At 41.0% G+C, this 21080-nt stretch overlaps 2 protein-coding genes across 2 annotated transcripts; one reads left to right on the top strand and one right to left on the bottom strand.

Moving 5' to 3' along the window:
* The first annotated feature begins 2620 nt into the window (after window positions 1–2620).
* On the top strand, window positions 2621–10709 carry LOC134798309 (uncharacterized). Its single transcript, XM_063770707.1, has 6 exons — window positions 2621–2758; window positions 2872–2981; window positions 3478–3611; window positions 4434–4471; window positions 4593–4702; window positions 8759–10709. Exons 1-6 carry the CDS (start codon window positions 2696–2698, stop codon window positions 8910–8912), a joined length of 609 nt encoding a protein of 202 aa, XP_063626777.1. The 5' UTR covers window positions 2621–2695; the 3' UTR covers window positions 8913–10709.
* A 19-nt stretch (window positions 10710–10728) lies between these two features.
* LOC134798308 (calcium and integrin-binding protein 1-like) lies at window positions 10729–13537 on the bottom strand. Its single transcript, XM_063770706.1, has 5 exons — window positions 13403–13537; window positions 13195–13297; window positions 12204–12351; window positions 11429–11553; window positions 10729–10864 (listed from the first exon to the last, which is right to left on the bottom strand). The coding sequence occupies exons 1-5, from the start codon at window positions 13492–13494 to the stop codon at window positions 10754–10756; spliced, it is 579 nt and encodes a 192-aa protein (XP_063626776.1). The 5' UTR covers window positions 13495–13537; the 3' UTR covers window positions 10729–10753.
* Window positions 13538–21080: the final 7543 nt, after the last annotated feature.

Below are 21080 nucleotides of genomic sequence, written 5' to 3'. Positions count from 1 at the left end.
TTAGAAGAAGCCACTTTTTAAGGTACCTACGCGTACTCACTCGTCATCCGCAAATTACTCGAATCCCGTAAAATATAAAATCGTAATTCTTGGGGATCTAATCAAGATGACGTGGTTTTATCACACAGTTCCTATGGCCACCTCCTGTGTCCATCATCAGATCAGCTCGAAGGTACTTACCTACCAAAATATGTATTGCATTGTCACCCAACTTACATAATTATGTATGTTAAGTTTAAGCTCAATTGAATAATGGGAATTGGGTTTTATTTAGTTTACAAAATTACGAAAAGTCACATGACTATTTCATCTTGCTCCGTATAGGCAAAAGGGGGAGCGGAGTTGGGTGCGCGGGACGGAGTAAGCTTCTTACCAACAATTTATTTGTAAAAACTACGTCGCTCGTCGTTGTAACCGGACTTGACGGACGGATTTTGAGTCAATTTCCGTCGTTAAAAGCGATCGGTCATTATAAGCGGAGTCGTAATAAACGGTTGTGCTTTCATAGTAGCTTGTACTAAAACCAAACAAGTGCCTATACTTTCGTCGCTATAAGCGGTTGGTTGTTATATGCGGAGTCGTACTAACTGGACTCTACTGTATATTCAATTATACTGGCTTTTTTAATCTGCTAAGGACTGGCAGTAAATACAAAAGAATATTACAGGCCCATTTAAATACAAAAAAATACTAAAATAACTGAAATAAATTCGCATACAGGAGAAAATTAAAAAGTTTATATGGGTATCTGCATTTTCAAAAGATTTTGAACTTTATATATGACTTAATGATCAATATTTTTTGTGGGTAAATCTTTACTTTATGGACCCACGATTTTTGGGGCGGGGAGGGGGGGAGGGGGGAGGGGGTGGAGAGGGCTACCCCCCAGTCCAACCCCCATGGTGAGGAACCCCATGGTTATGGAGATATTCATGGTTAAAGTTTGTATGGAATTACTAAGAAATAAGGGATTACAGCAAATTTTGAAGGAGGGGGTGAGGGGTGAGCGGGGGCGCGCTTCGCCCGAAGGCCCGCTTCGTCGCCCCTGAGGTCGCGAGCTGACGAGACCATAGCTCGCTTGTGGACGTCGCCGGCTCGCTACGCTCGCCACCTCCCCCCCCTGCGCTTCGCTATTTGGTCTCGGTCGCTCGCTGACCTCGGGGCTACTCCGCGAGCCTTCGACCTCAGCGGTGACGCTATTGGATCTGGGTTAGCTCCGGCGCTGCGGAAGAGCAGCCCTTCCGCCCTCGCGTGACAAAGCACGCTCACTACACTCGGCTCCGCAGCTTCGGCTTAATGGTCGCCTTCGGCGACCAGCCTCAGCCGCTCGCCTCGCTCGTTCCCGCGCTCCGTCACGGCGGGCGAGGGCTGCCCTCCCTCCGCGCCTCCGTTTTTGGAATTGCTCTCTAGGGGTAGGACAGACAAGACCACGTGGATAGTGGGGTGCTCTGATTCGGTTTTAAGTGACCTTGACATTTTGGGTACCTTGAGATTCTGGTGACCAAAGATTTTGGTGACCTTGAGATTCTGGTGACCAAAAATTTTGGTGACCTTGAGATTTTGGTCACCATAAAATTTCGTGACCTTGAGATTTTGGTGACCTTGAGGATGGTGGTGTGGTATAAAAGGTAATATAAATTAACAAAAAACGGCACCTATCGACATCTGCTATTACATTTCTCCTTTATTTCATAGTAATTTCATACAAACTTTAACCATGGATATCTCCATAACCATGGGGTTCCGCGCCATGGGGGTTGGACTGGGGGGTAGCCCTTTGCACCCTCTACCCCCCCATACCCAACACACCCTCCAAAGCGTGGGTCCATAAAGTAAAGATTAGCCTTTTTGTGTTTCATGGAATAAGAAAGAAGAAGAAACACTTTCTACATTGTCATAGTCTTTTAAGTTCCTGAGAACAATGTTATTATGGATTAAAAAAAAAACAACCCACACACCATGTCCCACTAACCTAATCCTCACTAGTCATTCCAAGTTTCAAAGGATATTATAGTTATTTTTGGCAAAAACTGAACCCAAATAAACTAGAGAACTAATATTTGCCGCATTATGTACGAAGAACCCTTTTACCGCAGAACTATGCACCATTAGACTGACGTTTCGTGCACGAAAAAAATATGTTAATGATGTCCATGCGACGTAGACGATGTAAAATAACTGCGGCCACTTATTACTTAGATACACGCGCTAATAACAGTCATTAAACCTTGTGCCGAAATGTACTCACCATCTAGGAAGAACATTCTTTTCCTGGATGTCAAAATTATTCCAATGCACTGAATGTAGAGCGGACAAAAATAGTTCACCAAAAATAACAAAGCCTGCTGCCAGCGCACGTTATATTATTTGACTACAAGTCTTTGTGCGTCGCACCCTAAACATAATTATAGTTAAATAGAGAAAAAGCTTTATAATAAATTAGGAATTATTATTGCAAGATGTGTTACAACAAAATTAAGGATTTTGTTTTGACATTTCCAATTGACATTTTAGTACGATGCCATTTTTATTTCGGTCTATTGTCTATGATTACGTTGAGCAAGCAACGAGTAAACTCATAGAAAAAGTAGATAAGTATAGTAAACTCGTCACTTTTGGAAAAAAAAACCGTCGAAACAAAAAACACCTAGTGACATCATTCATCATTTTGATTTTTTACAAGATTTGAAGCAATATGGTTAAATATTTGTTGTTTTTAGATCCTATGCGGGAAGAAGAAGTAAATAAATTTTATACAGTAAGTCTTGGATAATCTCATAATCTGTAGTCGTGAGGTCTCGCCTACTTAACTGAAATGTTAATTATAATAATTAATAATAATTTACCTAAATTTATTCAAATTTATTTCAGGCTTGTCAAATGCACAGAAATTATTATAGAGGATATCCTAAAGCTTATCATCCATTGAGCTACTTCAGCAACAGAGAATATAACTATCAATGCCCTCCTGAAATGTCTCAGTAAGTATTTAAGAGCTCATTTTAACCTCCTTTTTATCAAGCCCCCTCCTCACTCGTGCGCGAATCGCGGCGCGAAGCCGCGCACGCGAGTGTGGCGTCGATTTTCGCAGACAGCGAAATCGACTCCACACTCGCGTTCGCGGCTTCGCCCGCGATTCACGCACATAGTCTGGAGGGGGCTTCAGACACTGCTATCTTGCTGTTGAGAGTAGGTACCTGACAGGAAAATAACATGCACCTTGTTTGTCTGTCTCTCAGCAGAAAGTGTCCAATGAAAATGTAGATGTAATAGCCCCTTAAGTCACTAACGCCATGTTCTGCTTATGATAGCCATGATACTCATATTCAAGGGATAACTTCGGCTTTGTACTTGTTGGATATATCCCTGCTATGTACTTATCTACTATTATCGTGCAATTAAGAAATTGTGTCTTCTTGACTTATTCAATTATTGATACATCTGCCACTGAGTATTTACTTATTCATTTTATTCCAGTGTTTACCTCGGTTATCCATCATACTATGTTAAATACAAGCAGCCGGCAGTTTTGAATATTTCTCGGGGCCGAACAATAGGTTTTCCGCCCCTGCCCGGACGCAGTCTAGCTCCTCGGTACAATAAACCACCCTGTAAAGCATACAGTCGTTAGGAAATTCAGCTGTATAGATTATTAGTTACATCTATTTCGAATAACTATAATAAATAATAACCATGTATAACGTATTTTTTACTGTCATAACCAACTTACCCAACATCATCATTATTGCCGTTTTTAATCCACAGACTATGATGAGGGTAGGCCTATCTTTTGAGTGGATGATGTCACTTTTTATTTGCCTACCCACAAAATATAGAATGCTAGTAAAAAATAGCACGGACCGTTACCGGTATAACTAAAAATCTAAATATAGCATATACAATATTTCATTAATATTATAGAATAGTATTTAGGTAAGGATTGGTAAGGATATATAATGATTGATCAGATTAGCTAAATTATGTACAAACATATACATAAACAATCGTGATACCGAAATTGAATACCGGTTAGTTTGTAAGTATGAAAAATATACCGGTATTTGGTCCCTAAAATTAGAACTAGTAGGAATTAGATCATTTAACCTAATAAAGCCTGACCAGGAATATATGATCACGCGCCATGTTGCAGAATTTCACTGAAACATTTTTTCTTTTCATACTATACTGAATTAACTGTCACTTGATTACCTAAATAATGTTTTGGAGACTATAGTCTACTCAAACTTGTTAATAAAATTTTCTATTCAAACTGACTACAGTCTTGTCTATGGCATTACGTCAAAATTTTATCAATGGGCAATGGCGCTAAAAACAAAATCACGATTTACAATAAATGGATAAATTTCTGTTTCAACAACAATTACTAGTTTCCTGATGATTTTAAATTTTTAACATGGATATTTTATTCGTCGATAATAAACGTCAAGATGAAATTGAATTGTTTTATGAGGTAAGATTTTTTGCATTTTGGTTTATTTGATTTGTTCGCTGCACAGCATTGTTTTCAAATTTACATGGTTACTGTCGCCTTATTACTTTGAATAAAATAATGCATTTTCTACTTTATGAAGGCATGCCAGCGCCACAGGAACTACTACAGAGGCTATCCTAAGGCGTACCATCCTCTAACGTACTTCCTAGACGCAGATTACATGTGGCAATGTCCACCGGATCTAACTCCGTAAGTACCTATTATTTTTCCATAATGATAGTAATCGGTCACCAAAAGTATAAGTAATACATTTTCAAACCCAAAAGCCTTTACACATATTATGCCAAGAACGCCAAGTACACATATGGGACAACGTAATAGGCCAAATATATTAGCACGCAGTCGCCACCCCTCAAGCGCCTCTGAGGGCCTACCTCCAACCACCTCCAACCTACCTCTAACTCTTACGTATAACGTACTAAGACCTTTTTAACCGACTTAAATCTTTTTGTACTCAGTTGGATTAGTCATTTAATAAAAATTCTTAGTTTTAATTTTAATATAGGTATGTACTAGATTTAATAATAATTTGTATTTGGCTTAGATCCCCACGTCACAGGCTAAGCCTAGTGTGGGGATCACTGTACTTCACCTATGTAACATCCAAACTATGAAATAAATATGTTTTTTTTAAATTTACGAGTGCGACAGAAAGGCAACACGTCGATCGAACGTGGTTCGCGTTAGGCCCCCTGTACGGCTACCATCAGTTTGGCATTGACATAAACGCTATCGTGAACGTGACTGGGAGCGGAAGGCAGCGCAGCGGCCCGAATGGCGGCGCCTCATTAATGATAGAGTTAACATTTTTGAGACGGAACGCCGCAGTGAGCTCGACAAAAAACGTGATGAGCTTAAGGCTCGGCCGCCAACCTCAATTTCCTACAACTATGTAGCAGGCGCGGATCCAGCCCTCAAAAAAGGTTGTGGTCACAGCAGCCACTCCAAAATCGGCCAAGTGCGAGTAGGGGGTACCTGATGATTCCCCGACCAATAAATTCGCAGAGGGATCACAAGCGATTTATTTCAGTCTACGAGTATACACACTTAGCGCCACTTGCACCATCCCACTAACCCGGAGTTAACCCGTTAAACCGTTAACCCAGTGTCAAATTGTACTGGTAACCTTGGTATTCTTCTCATATCCTTGCAAATAATTAGGGCTCTGTATTCAGCTGGAGTACCTACCCTAATGATTCCCCGACCAATTTTTAGCAGATTGTCAATTTGCTTACGTTTCGCCGAAAATGGTTTCGTAGAGTCAATTAAGAGCGACCTAAGAGCGCATCAGAGAGTGGATCAGCTACACTCTAATAACACGAGCTAAAAATTGCCTAGTCCAGAGCACACAGTCGCTGGGGCCGAAATCGGTCAGGAAAGCATCATCATTCAGTTCGCTTCTGTGTAAATTAGCAGACCAATTATTAGAGTATTTTTCATTTGGTAGAGTAATCTTTTCATCAAGCAACCTTCAGCCGAGTAACGTTTTATAACTTTTTTTAAAGTTTTTGTCAAGTGGCACTCGATCACACTACATATAAGTATACTTAAGTGCTGTGGACGGTTTTACCTGTGGACACTAATACCGGTATTTAAGACGAAACAGGAGCAGAGTTTTAAATATTTTAGGTAAATATACCCGTCTCGCTAACGGAAGCGGCACTTAAAAGTAGTGCGATAAGGACAAGGCGAAAAATCCTGCGTAAAAATTTCAAAAATCGAGGTTTCGTACTCCTCTGTTTCCTCCTCCAAAACTTAACCAATCGTAACCAAATTTGGAAATCTAAATGATTATGAAATTATCTGTGTCGGACCGTTTTGCTTTTTTGGCTAATTGTCAGTTTTGAATCCCACGCCTCTCATTGCGGCATAGTCAATTAGGCCATTTTGGCCATTTTTGAAGGGCTCTAGCGCCTTAAAAAACAAAAATATCAAAAAAAGCAAAACGGTCCGACACAGATATTGACAATATTAATCTGTGTTGAAAAAATCATTGCTCTAGCTTCAAAAACCACGGAGGAAAACGAGGAGTACGTTTGTATGGGGAAATGACCACTCCCGTTGGCTCTTAAAGAATTACTAACGATATGCTACCATCGTGGACTTAAAAAAATGCATTTTCTTATATTACTAACAATTAGTTATTCACCATATATATACCGGGTGTGGCCTGTAATGTGAGCAAAAAATTTAACTGTAGGATGTACTCCTCATACTGACCAACATTTGTTCAGCGACTTTTAAAAATAACTATTGGTTTGATTTTTAATACACTTTAAAGTTTATTCTAAGACGCAATGTATTGCGAATTTTGTTATGTTTAAGGCGTGACAAGCAACGTCAATCACAATGATATGGCGTGGCGATGGCGTCCATTGAAGATAATATTTATTTTGTATGAAAAATAGGGAGTCTAAATACTTCATAAATTTTAAAAGTTGTTGAACAAAAGTGTCACCGTTTGAGGAGTACAATCTATGTTTTAATTATTAGCTCGTGTTACAGGCCACACCCGGTAAATGTAGAGATTTTTTTGGTTCTGAAAAAAAATTATGTTAATAACTTGTAATTGTATATAATAAAAGTGTTATTATATTAATAAACAAATTTTATCCTCGTAATATAAATGTTTTTTGTGAATTCGGTAAATGTAAGTGTGTAAAAAAATCACAAAATAAGCGTCAAGGTTTCATTGTTGTTTTCTACAGTTTTCGCATTTCGCCAGATGTTTAATTGATAACTAAATAGTATGGTTAATAAAAAGGAGGTAGAGTAGTGTACCTAAGATGGACACCGTGACTAACGAAAAATCAAGCTTTATTCGTCTAAAGCTTTGCGTACTAACGATGATTCCGACGTCTTTGTAGACCCGGCCTGGAGACAATATCAAGTCCAAAATAATTGCTGGAAAGTTGTACCAAGAATATTGACCATAGGTACAAACCCTGTCAAATATCATACAAAAATATCAATTTTAACATTTTTTTTATATCTCTGGTTCCTATTTAGCTACCGTGATAAAACTAGTCTGCAATTATATACTATTTAATAATTGTTTAAAAGAAATAAATAAGTTTTTGACATTGTCAATAGTTTATGATTTATGAACAAAATAAGGCCAAAATCTGGATAATGTCCACATGTAGAGCACTTGCCCCTACACTTAAGTGTAGTCGGAATTTTACCAAAAATGGCATGCGATTTTTCGTAAGGTCTATGGAGCCCTTTCCATATCCATAATATCCATATAGACCTGCGCTCTAAAACTCCTATGACAGTCAATTAAAAGCTGAAATTATTTTAAGCAATTGTACATAAAATTCTGAATGTTTAAATTTAAGACTCCATAAGTTAACAATTTAAAAAATTGCTGTTTATTTTGTATCACTAATTTGAGTTGTCAGCTGATATAAATACTTATGACAGCTAAGAGTTCTATTTCACTAAGTACCTAGGTACCGTGTTTCGGCCAATGGTTAATTTACTCGGGCAATTTTGACGTTCACCAAACGATCATTGTACGAAAAGTAAATCTGCGTATCGATCAACTGACTACTCTGCGTAATTACCTATACCTAATGAAATTCTGCCAAATGTTCCTCTGCCAAAGCGTCTGCGAAACAAAAATCGGCGTAATTCTACTCAGGAAATCAATAGGGCATCCTATTAGGGTTGTGGGCATGCCCACCGTGCCCACAACGGTGGATCCGCGCCTGCTATGTAGGTGGTGTGCTGACGTGCCCAAAATGCGCTCGAGTATTTAGCAAGAAGATAGGGTACGTGAGCCACCTAAGAGCGCATCAGAGAGTGGATCAGCTACACTCTAATAACACGAGCTAAAAATTGCCTAGTCCAGAGCACACAGTCGCTGGGGCCGAAATCGGTCAGGAAAGCATCATCATCGTGAACGTAATTTACTTTCTATGCATCTCGCTCGTACTGACATATTAGTGCGAAAGAGATATATAGAAAGTAAATTACGTTCACGATAGCGTTTATGTCAATGCCAAACTGATGGTAGCCGTACTGGTCCTCGCGGCTTGCGAGTGCCGCGGTCGGTCGTCGAGTTCTATATTACATTTTCAAGATGGTTGAAATTCGACTTAATGTTACTATGACAATGTTCAAATTTGAGTTCGATAAAAGTGAATCATAGAACCCTGTAATATTGAGCCAGCGATATATGACTTCCCGTACTTCACTTCTATTCATACCTACCTACTCGCCAACTTTTCTTTCCCGCAGGACGTACCTTAGTTTCCCAGTGTTCCACGTGAAGTACAAGCAGCCGGCAGTCCTGCCGGGCAGCACGGGCCGCACCAGCGGTATACCGCCCATGCCTGGGCGGACTCTCGCTGGACGTTATAATAAAGCTGCTTGCAAGGCCTTTATCAGATAGACCAATACTCAAGGGTCTGTATTATATCATCAACTTCAGATAGGTACCTACCTACAGAGATCCGCACCAACGGTTCGCCATACCTGCCTAGCTGGACTCTCGCTGGCCGATATAATAAAACTGCTTGCATGGCCTTTATTAGATAGACCGATACTCAAGGGCCTGTATTACCTATACCCTACCATCAACTTCAGATAGGTACCTACAGAGATCCGCACCAACCGTGGCATCAACGGTTTGCCATCCCTGCCTAGCTGGACTCTCGCTGGCCGATATAATAAAGCTGCTTGCATGGCCTTTATTAGATAGACCGATACTCAAGGGCCTGTATTACCTATACCCTACCATCAACTTCAGATAGGTACCTACAGAGATCCGCACCAACCGTGGCTTCAACGATTCGCCATACCTGCCTAGCTGGACTATCGCCGAGAGTTATAGTGAACCTGCTTGCAAGGCCTTTATCAGATAGACCGATACACAAGGGTCTCTATTACCTATAGCCACATACCATCAACTTCAGCAAGGTACCTACAGAGATCCGCACCAACCGTGGCTTCAACGGTTTGCCATCCCTGCCTAGCTGGGCTCTCGATGGACGCTATAATAAAGCTGCTTGTAAGGCGTTTATTAAGGCTCCAGTACACAATGGGCCATTGCCGGCCACTCCAAGGGACGCATTTATGCGTTAGAGGGAGCAAGTGATATTGCTATCTCATTCTACCGCATGGCTGCGTCCCTTGGAGTGGCCGGCGATGGCCCATTGTGTACTGGGGCCTTTAGATAGATCAGTGGTTCCTAACCTGGGGGTAATTACCCCCGTGGTGGCAAAACTGGTATTTTACGGAGGTAATACGCTAACCTAATATAACAATACAACAAACGCACACGTTTTATTTTTTAATACCATTGGGAGGAGGGGTAAAATCAGGTTCCCTAGTTAGTCATAGGGGTGACAGGACTGAAAAGGTTAGGAACCACTGAGATAGATCGATGAACAAGGGTCTGTATTATACCATCAACTTCAGATAGGTACAAACAGCAACACTCTTAACTGTCCATCGGTGGACCTTATGCCATTTGAAATAAGACTAATAAGGTTTACGAACGGTCGTTAACTGACGCGGGCGATAGTACCTACAGAGATGTCAGAGATCCGCACCAACGGTTTGCCATCCCTGCCTAGCTGGACTATCGCCGAGCGTTATAATAAAGCTTATTGCAAGGCCTTTGTCATATGGAAATATTATTTGAATTGCACCTAGATGATGTGGATCACAAACCCTCTCAAGGCCCCTGTACATATTGGGCCAACGCAGGTCAGTCCAAGGGACTCAGCCATGCGGTGGAATGAGATAGCAATATCACTTGCTCCCTCTAACGCATAAATGCGTCCCCCAGACTAGCCCACGCTGGCCCAATACGTACAGGGGCCTTCAGATACAACTAATTTAATTCGGAAAGCAATATTACCAGTTTATCCAAATCTACCTGGCACTAGACAAAGAAATATGTTAACAGCTCGCTGTAACGTGCCTCTGTTTTGTGTTGTGTATCTTGATTTACTGGACTGTTAAAATTTGCCGTACAGCGCCATCTACTTTACACGTGCCATTAACCTATTTCTTTGTGTATGCTCTTACTGAATCACAAGATTATTAATGTCAGAGAGATTATTCAAGGAATTGTCTCCGTTCAAAAAAAATTGGCCTCTTAGATTTCCAGATTTAAAAGTATGTATGGTTTCATTAAATATAAAAAAAAGGAATTTCTGAAATAAAATACAAGCTGTAGGTACCTAGTTGTTTTATTTCAATAGAAATAGATAATGTAGACATGAATTATATCCTGAAATAGAAAGATGTCTCAAACTCTGATATCCTCGACATGCATATTTTGAACTCGCTCAAGCCCATGCTTCCTGCGTGGTCTAATTTCAGCTCATTTAGTATCTGTAAAGTATACAAAATTGGTACTTAATTTGAATTAAAAATGGGGCTTGCTCGGCAACCTAATCCCAAAAACTGGCTTTACCAAGGCGACTACCATCTGATCTTCCAACCCAAAGGGGAAACTAGGCTTTATTGTGAATCACTGATTAATCGTGTTTCCTCACTACGTTTCCTACTCCGTAATATCTGTTAAGCGACCGCTAATTGTTTTTGTAAAAACTTAAAGCTATGCCTATAGGCCCTGTGCATGAACTACAGGGGGCAGCAGATTCGTCAGATTTTTGGCTCGAGGAGTAAATGTGTCGGTTATGCTTTCGATGTAGCCCACAAGATGGCAGAACCACCTCAAGGGAACGTACCGACGAGAACGGTAGATGGTAGCACTTGCTTTGGCAATGTACATGTGCACATATGTTTCCGATTCAGGCCACAAGATGGCAGACCCTCCAACGCGCACGGTCCCTATATTTATAATTTTTTTGGGAATTGAGCAAAAGTGTGAACCGAGTTTGACAAGACAAGTTTTTTTTTATTGGAATTACCAAACAAATAGAAGATACTTACAATGTCAGCAATCTTCTTCTTGGAGCTGATTTCAATGTAGTGTTTTTTGTTACTCGTATGCTCAGTCAGTCTGTCTATTATTCCGCTTATATCCTGAGCAGATATTTGTCCGTCTTCGTCTAAGTCTACAAACAAACTTACATCATTGACATAGATATCTAGGGACTGGCTTTACGGGCAATAATAATGAGGCATGACAGGGGCTAGTACAGCGGTGTGAAACCGCTACAACGCGATTGGTTGATGAGTTCGCATCACGCGCGCGATTGGTTGACAAGTTCGCATTACGCGCGCTATTGGTCGCAACTAGTTGCATTAGACTGCACGATTGGCTGGAATTCGTGAACACCGCTGAACTAGTACCATTTTTAGTTCCCCATTAGCCCGTCCTTAGATATGTATGATACGTCAATGACTTACATTCAATAATCACTCTATACTACAGGTATATATTATAAGTAAGCATTTGACAGATTTGACTCAGCAATGTTTTACCCATTTTTCCCAGCTAGGTATAGGTATGCATGAGGTCCGCAACTTTAAATGGAAACTTTTTTTCACAATTTTAAGGTCGTAGGGTAATTAAAGGTATGAACTTTTCAACATTTTACTACAATTCGAAAAGACCAGAAAACTTTACGAATGGGTGCGCGCAACTGTGCCTGGTGTTAGAGCCTAAAATGACAGAGCACGCCATGTAAAAAAAAATTGGGTTTAAAAAACAATTTACTTGACTTGAGCTACTGATGCGCATAGCCAATAATCACAAAATTACCGTAAATCCTAAAGGCCCATTCAGCCTTCACTTCCACGGGGCATTCGGAGCTCATAGCCGAACACAGGTCTAGCAGGTCCTCGAATGAGAAGCACTCGTCCTTTTCGGAGGAAAACACTCTGAACAGCCGATCTTGGAAAGGGTTGTTCTGAAATGAAGGGAAAATTCATATTAGGATATTAAGTAGGTACGTTTTTTGAAAAGATGTATCCCGCCGAGTTTGTTGCCGGTCCCATATTGGGATTCCCTGCTCCAATTGAGGGGGGATTTAAATCTTCTCGAGGCAGTGTAGGGTTGGAGCCGGTGTAGCTTTATTTGACGTTCATAAGCGCATTGTAATATGCCTACTTGAATAATAAACTATATTTATCTTTATCTTAGGTACCAATGTGGTAGTGTCCAAGTAAAACCAAACAATGTACTATTAACCCTTTGACCGCTAAAGACGACGTCAACTGATGCCATTGAAATAAATACTGATGCGCGTGGCTACAGCGGAATATCGACCTTCGTGCATTGCAACAAGGTTCACGACGACGCGCCGCACACGATAAACTGTGTAACCAATAAAAAAAAGATAGGCGTGACGGTGGGTAGGTACTTACATAGATACTTATTTTGCGGTTGTGGTAAAACATGGTGGACCCCGCTCAATGAACGTCGCGTCCCTTGTGGTGATTATGAAATTAATGTCACTATGAGTACCTATTCATTAACAGTCTTTATTCTTTACTTTTCTCTGCCTGCTCAATAACTTATTTATAACATATAGGTACTTATGATACTACTAATTGACAGGGGCGGATTTGCAGTCTTTGCCGCCCTAGGCCCCAGGCCCTGTAGCCGCCCCTTATTCAGCACCCATCATATTGACTACATTTTGAGTTATTATATCTTAATATCTTGCCGCCCTAGGCCTACTTTGCTTTAGGCCAAATCCGCCACTGCTAATTGATTTGAACACAAATGGTGAATATAAATATGAACTTACTCTAAGCACATCGAACTTTTTCAGGATCTCTTCTTTGCTGAATCTGTGATGATAGTTGGCTTTAATCTTTTCCGGATCGATAGAATATACTTTTTTCATCAGACTAAAACAAAAGAGACGATCATTCTTTACACATTTTCCGAGAATTTAAGTGTTATTTACCTTAATTAACTACATGGAAACTAAAATAATGAAAGGTATATCTTACTATAGTATCTCTCCTTTGTGCAGATAAGTTAACGTCGTATAGTCTTCTAAAATATCCTGCGTAAGCCCAGGATACGAATGAGATCCTCCCATATTGCCACAATGTTCACAACACAACAATACGGTAATTCCACTATCAACAATGAACGAATGTTTCCGATGCTGGATTATCTTATCTTGTAATAAAGCATCGTATTGTTAATTGGCGGAATCAGATAAGAGCTAAATAGTACTCTTGTTTTATCTAGAAATCGAATTAAACGAACTAAGCCACAATGAAAATGATAGTACCGATCGCTAGCAACACTCTTGGTTGATCACTGCTTTTGGTAAATTGCAGCTTTTTCCTTGTAGCCAAATTGATAACACGTTCGATTTTTTAAGTAATCTTAACATGTTTAATTTTAGTGGTTTATTAAGTAGGTACCTATATTGTGCCATATTTTTTTAAGAGAGACAAATTTAAGTCAAAATAGAAAGTGGAGTGGGGCGCTTGGTTTGTAAAATACTACGAGAAAATTGATAATGTTTTAAACTGTTTGAATTTATAATAAAATACTGCTCCGCCATTTGATGTTAATCAAAAATATTTCAAACCGCAAAGAATATTCTTGTATAGTAAAGCCTGACCAGGAATATATGATGTGTGTTCTTTCATGTTTTATGTTTCTTTTTGTACAATAAAGTATTTTACTACTACTACTACTAATATATGATCACGCGCCATGTTGCGGAATTTCACTGGAACTATTTTTTTCATACTATAGTGAACTGTCACCCTATACAATGATAATAACAGCACCCTCTTGACAATGATCATATATTACCGGTCAGGCAATGCCTTTATCCGGTTGCATAGAAGATTCTTCGACAGTTTTTAAAACAACGCGTTGGTGGTTTAAGAATAAAACAGCATGTAAGAGAAAAATAATTTATTACTCTAAAATATTGTGAGATCGTACTCAGCAATAGTAACAAAACACAATAAACGGTCTTAATTCAATTGTTAAATAAAGAATAGCTCCTGCAAAACATAGCGCGCGAAGATTTAGCAATGCAATTAAAGCTGTCTCTATCTCTATCGCTCTTGCATATAGGTAGTGACAGGGATAGATATACATTGGATCAAATATAAACGGTGCTAATAAATTAACCAATCAAATGTCGTTTATAATAGTGTGAGTGCCATATAGGCCCCGTGCATGAACTATAGGGGGCAGCATAGGATAGGAGTCGTTAGATTTTTGGCGCGAGGCGTAAATGTGTCGTTTATGCTTCCGATGTAGCCCACAAGATGGCAGAACCTACTATGCACAAGGAAACGTACCGACGAGAACGGTAGAGGTAGCACTCGCTTTGGCAATGTACATGTGCACATATGTTTCCGATTCAGGCCAAAATATGGCAGACCCTCCAACGCTCGGTCCCTATATCAGCATACACAACACGCCTTCATTCTATATGATCTTGCCCGGTTTGGTGAACCAACCGATATGTACGTTAATTATAAAAATAATAATTAGCAAAACTATAAAATGGGAAGCACAATATGAGCGGTAACATGTTATAGAATAGCGTTATTCTGTTGTCTATGGTCACATGCAAGTAAAGAAATCTTAGAGCATTTAGTAACTGGTGACGTCATGGCTGTAATTTTCTGTAGGAAACAGTCTGCCGATTTTTGCGGGGGAGGGGACGTCAAATGTGTGCTATTTTCTACATGATTTGTACGTAACGTACAAATAGCCATGTCAGTCGATACAAAAGTTTCCACAATTGTGCAAGTTTTTCGGCAGAGGGGTAAGCTCTTAAAGGCGACTCCAGTTATTAAATGCTCTAAGAAAGAAATAGAACTGTAAAGGCAGCCCACACTGGCGAACGGCGCTATGCACATTTTATACGACTTATTATTATGCTTCTTAAATAGGCGAAAAGGTTTAAAGATTCCGTCAATATTAGTCCCTCTATGCATAAGCCTCTGTTAAAATAGGTTTTAATACCTACACATTTTAAATCCACAGATAAAGAATACTCTTTCAGCAGTAAGCCCCCATTCGGACGAGAGCTTTTTCAACGCGCGTTAAAAAAGCGCTTGAATATGTCCGCACTCTAAATTCGATTTAACGACCAAGGCTTAAAGTGGAAAATCCAACAACGCTTGATAAAAAGCGCCACCGCTGTCGTATCCGTTTGTGTCATTCAAACGCTTTTTTAACGCGCGTTGTAAAAGCGCCCGTGGGAACGAGGGCTAAAGGTTAGACAGACGTTAAAGTTTTTATAAATAACTTATAAGTAGGTACATCTACCGTGCCTTTACATTCGTGCGTAGCGTGCGCCGCAGTGGGGTCCGCCTTAAGGGGCCCACTGATTAAGAGCGCTATTACATTTCGGCGTTGAGCGAGTTTAGGTATTTTACGCGCTGCGGCAGGCCGTGCGAGCTCAGTACGCCGATCCCTTCTACCACACTCGCACTACAATGATGGATTAAACATTCTTGATCCTTCGCGAAGCATATTGAAATCAACCATAACAACACTAACTGTACTTAACTTTTAAAGTTCTAAAACTGTTATTTGGTAAGAACGAAAATACTAAATGCAGTGCAAATGTACATAGGGGCTGTTCATAAATTACGTCATCTATTTTTGACGATTTTTGACCCCCCCCACCCCTCAAATCATCCAAAAATCAAGCTTCGGATGAATCTGTTTCCTCCTAAGTCATGTTACCATCATCCGATGTCCAGACCCCCCCACTCCTCCCATTTGAAACGACGTAATTTATGAATAGCCCCATACTTGTACTTATGAAGGTATATTACTCGAAAGAAATTATAGGTACCTACTCGCTTATTTACATGTTTCGTCATTGCATTTGGTACCTATAGGTTGTAAAGTTTGTATCAACGAGGGTTTAAAAACGAACTGGTACTGAGGATCTGATGATGATTAAGGTGGTCACGGATACCAATCAACCATGTAGTAACATGATTAGGCTCGTTTGATTCGTCTCAACAAGATCTTTGACACTGAAGATACACAGGGTCTGATGATGGAGCTTGAAGGTGGCCACGGGTACCAGTCTATCATGTAACTAAACAACTTCGTGTTTGGGCTCGTTTGATTCGTCTCAACAAGATCTTTGACACAAGATAGTACTCAGGGTCTGATGATGGAGCTGGAAGGTACCATTACCAATCAACCATGCAACTAAACCACATCGTGTTTAGGATCGTTTGATTCGTCTCAACAAGATCTTTGACACTAGGTGATACTCAGAGTCTGATGATGGAGCTGGAAGGTGGTCACCGGTACCAATCAACCATGCAACTAAACCATTTCGTGTTTAGGCTCGTTTTATTCGTTTCAACAAGATCTTTGACATAAGATAGTACTCAGGGTCTGATGTTGGAGCCGGAAGGTGGTCACCGGTACCAATCAACCATGCAACTAAACCATTTCGTGTTTAGGCACGTTTTATTCATCTCAACAAGATCTTTGACACAAGGTAGTACTCAGGGTCTGAAGATGGAGCGCGAAGGTGGCGACGGGTACCTGTCTGTCATCATCAGCTCCATCATCAGACCCTGAGTAGTATCTTGTGTCAAACATCTTATTGCGACGAATCAAACGAGCCCAAACACGAAGTGTTTCAGTTACATGGTAGACTGGTACCCGTGGCCACAGTCCAGCTCCATCATCAGACCCTGAGTACTAACTTGTGTCAAAGATCTTGTTGCGACGAATCGAACGAAGCCAAACACGAAGTGGTTTAGTTGCATGGTTGATTGGTACCGGTGACCACCTTCCGGATCCATCATCAGACCCTCAGTACTACCTTGTGTCAAAGATCTTGTTGCGACAAATCAAACGAGCCCAAACACGAAGTGGTTCAGTTACATGGTAGACTGGTACCCGTAGCCACAGTCCAGCTCCATCATCAGACCCTGAGTACTAACTTGTGTCAAAGATCTTGTTGCGACGAATCGAACGAAGCCAAACACGAAGTGGTTTAGTTGCATGGTTGATTGGTACCGGTCACCACCTTCCGGATCCATCATCAGACCCTCAGTACTACCTTGTGTCAAAGATCTTGTTGCGACAAATCAAACGAGCCCAAACACGAAGTGGTTCAGTTACACGGTAGACTGGTACCCGTGGCCACCTTCCAGCTCCATCATCAGATCCTGAGTACTATCTTGTGTCCAAGGTCTTGTTGAGACGAATCAAACGAGCCTAAACACGAAGTGGTTTAGTTGCATGGTTGATTGGTACCGGTGACCACCTTCCGGCTCCAACATCAGACCCTGAGTACTATCTTGTGTCAAAGATCTTGTAGAAACGAATAAAACGAGCCTAAACACGAAGTGGTTTAGTGGCATGGTTGATTGGTACCGGTGACCACCTGCCGGCTCCATCATCAGACCCTGAGTATTATCTTGTGCCAAAGATCTTGTTGAGACGAATCAAACGAGCCCAAACACGAAGTGGTTTAGTTGCATGGTTGATTGGTACCGGTGACCACCTTCCGGCTCCATCATCAGACCCTGAGTACTATCTTAAGTAAAAGATCTTGTTGAGACGAATAAAACGAGCCTAAACACGAAGTGGTTTAGTTGCATTGTTGATTGGTACTGGTGACCACCTTCCGGCTCCATCATCAGACCCTGAGTACTATCTTAAGTCAAAGATCTTGTTGAGCCGAATCAAACGAGCCCAAACACGAAGTGGTTTAGTTGCATGGTTGATTGGTACCGGTGACCACCTTCCGGCTCCATCATCAGACCCTGAGTACTATCTTGTGTCAAAGATCTTGTTGAGATGAATAAAACGAGCCTAAACACGAAGTGGTTTAGTTGCATGGTTGATTGGTACCGGTGACCACCTTCCGGCTCCATCATCAGACCCTGAGTACTATCTTGAGTCAAATAAATACATATAGAATAGATATGAGCGCCGATAGGCATTTAGCCGGCGGCGGCGCGCCGGTCAAAATCGGTCGGCGGCGGCGGCGAATCGGCGGCGTGGCCTTGAAACACCTTTGATTAATGAAAAAAGAATTCAAACCAAAATTTTACCGAATTTACACGTTGTTGCTGTAAGAAAGTTATAAAATAAGTGCATTTTTCAATTGCAAGCAAAATTTATTGAATAAAGGTACGAAAAAAGTTTTATACAGTATAAACGGTATCGAGCGGCATCAGAGGCGGTCTTAATCTTGGCGAGGCCCTGGCCGGAAGATCTTTGCGAGGCCCTTATCTATTGTGCTAAGTAAAAAGTAGCGGATTGACTGTATCAGGGAAACATCTGGTCGACTGTCCAAAGAGCCGAAGTGAGGAAAATCAAGCTCCGTTATTAACCAATATCGACCCAACAAACCAGTTTATGTCAAAAAGTGAGGCCCAAGGCCGAGCTCCACCTAACACCGAAGATCAGATTCCGACGCCTTCCCATCCGAGGCCAGAGGCTGAGCTACAGGTAAGCATACAGCTTAGAATCGAACGCCAAGTGTGACCTTGGCTGACGGCCGAATGCGCGGAGTGCCGATTACGGCGTGCTTCTGTGCGAGGCCGAAGGCCAAGCTGCAAGAGGGCAGAGCTTGGAATTGGTCCAGTGTAAGCAAGACCGAAGGCCGATAAAGACCATGGCCACAGTGTTAAAGACCTCTGGGGCTCTCCTGTAGGTGCATTCGTGCGAGGCCAAAGGCCGTGCTGCAGTGGAGCTAAGATTGGAGAAGAACCAAGCATTTTAAAAGCGAGGCCAAAAGTTACGCTCCAAACGGGCCGAAAACTTGGAGGTTCAGATAGCGGCTTACTTCTATGCGAGCGATGCGAGGCCAAAGATTGGTCTGCGAGAGAGCAAAGCTTGAAATTTGAACAATGGCCAAGCTTAAAATGAGACCTGATTCCGTTTCCGATGCCTTCCGTGCAAAGCCAACGGCCGGACCTTTGGGCGTGAAAACGCTTAATATCTGAAATTAACCCCCTTTTACACCTTTTTAAGACATTTAAACCATGCTTGCAATAATTGAATTCGCGGTGAATGACGGATGAGCTAGCCAGCTGGCAAAATTAGTCATTTCGTTGCTCTAACACTAGTAGCGCGGTTACCAAACAGAAAAGTTTGAATTTACCATCGATATTTTAGAATTATATGGACCTAAAATACCTTTTGAATGTCTATAAGCTATTCAGACTGGCGCCGTTAAAGATCTAAACTAGATAAAATATATATTATCTGATTCTGAAAGTAGTAGTATCTAACAAGGTCACGCCGATGCCACGCCGATAGCGCAGCGTCGGCGGCGGCGGCGCGTAAATTTTGTCGGCGGCGGCGGCGCGCCGGCGCGGCGCTCATATCTAATATAGAATGTCAGGTCGTTTCAAATATTTTTAATCCTGTCCGGTAGTTTATTAAACTGTACCATTATAAATTATAATACTATAAAAACGGTGCTAGGATCAAAGTCTCTCGTTGCGGTTTACACGCACACAGTATAGCGTTTTACACGGCGCCCGCCGCACACAATGATAAAAAACCTCGTCGTCGCCGTTGAAAATGTGCGGAGCCGACCGACACACGTCCTGCCTCTACAAGCTCTGCCGCGGCACTGAGCTGGCGCAGCGCGCGTCATCGGTAATATAGAGTAGTTTTCAAAAAATTGCCAAAAAATTATAGTAGAATTTCATAAACACTAATGTATACCAACAGTATAAGCAAACGTTGCAGATTGCTTGAGTATGAAAATGACTTCGATATTAAGTAGATTTTCGTAGGAATTGACACTTGTTTCGGAGAGAAAATCGAGTTCATTTTACTTTGATTTTCTCTTTCTCAAAGGTATGTAGGAAAAATATAGTTTGATATGCCTAAAGTACAGGGTATTAGTAATACAAAATAGCCAGGTTTAGCAGAGTAAAATTCTCATCATTTCCAAATAAGAGCTCGCCAGTCAGTGCTTCACGGGGTTTTTCGGAAACGACCATCAGAAAAAAAATCATTACTAATTTAATAAGTCCTTTTTCTAATATTTACAACGATATTTATAAAGATAAGAAGACGCTTTTACTGGAACAAGTACTCATTGTTTCTAATAATGAGCGCAAAGTCCTGAATTTCGTCGACTAGTATCATCAATTTTGCATTATTTCGACTTTTCTTGTAAGAGCGCTCTTAACAGTCCGCCGGACGGTATCGGCCTGTCAGTTAGAACAAAATTTTGACAGTTCCGAACAACTGACAGGCCGATACCGTCCGGCGGACCGTTAATCAGTGGGCCCCTTTATATGCCAATCACCCTACATGATCTACAAATATGTAGCTATAGTGTACGTATCTTGACTAATATGACGCGAACACTGTCAAACGTAAAATAACACTTTAAACTTATAAACGAAATAAAGAATCACTACTAAGTAGGGTTCCGTAAGCAAACTCGACTATAGAATAGACTATAGAGGTGCCTGCACCTTGCTTAAGACGAAACAGGAGCTGAGTTTTAAATATTTTAGGTAAATATACCCGTCTCGCTAACGGAAGCGGCACCTAAAAGTAGTGCGATAAGGACAAGGTGAAAAATCCTGCGTAAAAATCTCAAAAATCGAGGTTTCGTACTCCTCTGTTTCTTCCTCCAAAACTCAACCAATCGTTACCAAATTTGGAAATCTAAATGATTATGAA

This window comes from Cydia splendana, chromosome 16 (assembly GCF_910591565.1).
Source record: "Cydia splendana chromosome 16, ilCydSple1.2, whole genome shotgun sequence".
In the NCBI taxonomy this organism is placed as follows: domain Eukaryota; kingdom Metazoa; phylum Arthropoda; class Insecta; order Lepidoptera; family Tortricidae; genus Cydia; species Cydia splendana.
Note: the sequence above shows the minus strand (reverse complement) of the source record. Positions and strands in the feature narration are given on the sequence as shown.

What these genes read in the sequence shown, in the direction of transcription:
- LOC134798309 (XM_063770707.1), top strand. Translation starts at nt 2,696, where the DNA reads ATGGTTAAATATTTGTTGTTTTTAGATCCTATGCGGGAAGAAGAAGTA. An exon ending in TGCCCTCCTGAAATGTCTCA is followed by an intron (nt 2,982 to 3,477) that starts GTAAGTATTTAA and finishes ATTTTATTCCAG; the next exon opens with TGTTTACCTCGGTTATCCAT. An exon ending in TCGGTACAATAAACCACCCT is followed by an intron (nt 3,612 to 4,433) that starts GTAAAGCATACA and finishes TTTTATTCGTCG; the next exon opens with ATAATAAACGTCAAGATGAA.
- LOC134798308 (XM_063770706.1), bottom strand. Translation starts at nt 13,494, where the DNA reads ATGGGAGGATCTCATTCGTATCCTGGGCTTACGCAGGATATTTTAGAA. An exon ending in CACAAAGGAGAGATACTATA is followed by an intron (nt 13,298 to 13,402) that starts GTAAGATATACC and finishes CTTTTGTTTTAG; the next exon opens with TCTGATGAAAAAAGTATATT. An exon ending in AGAAGAAGATTGCTGACATT is followed by an intron (nt 10,865 to 11,428) that starts GTAAGTATCTTC and finishes TATACTTTACAG; the next exon opens with ATACTAAATGAGCTGAAATT.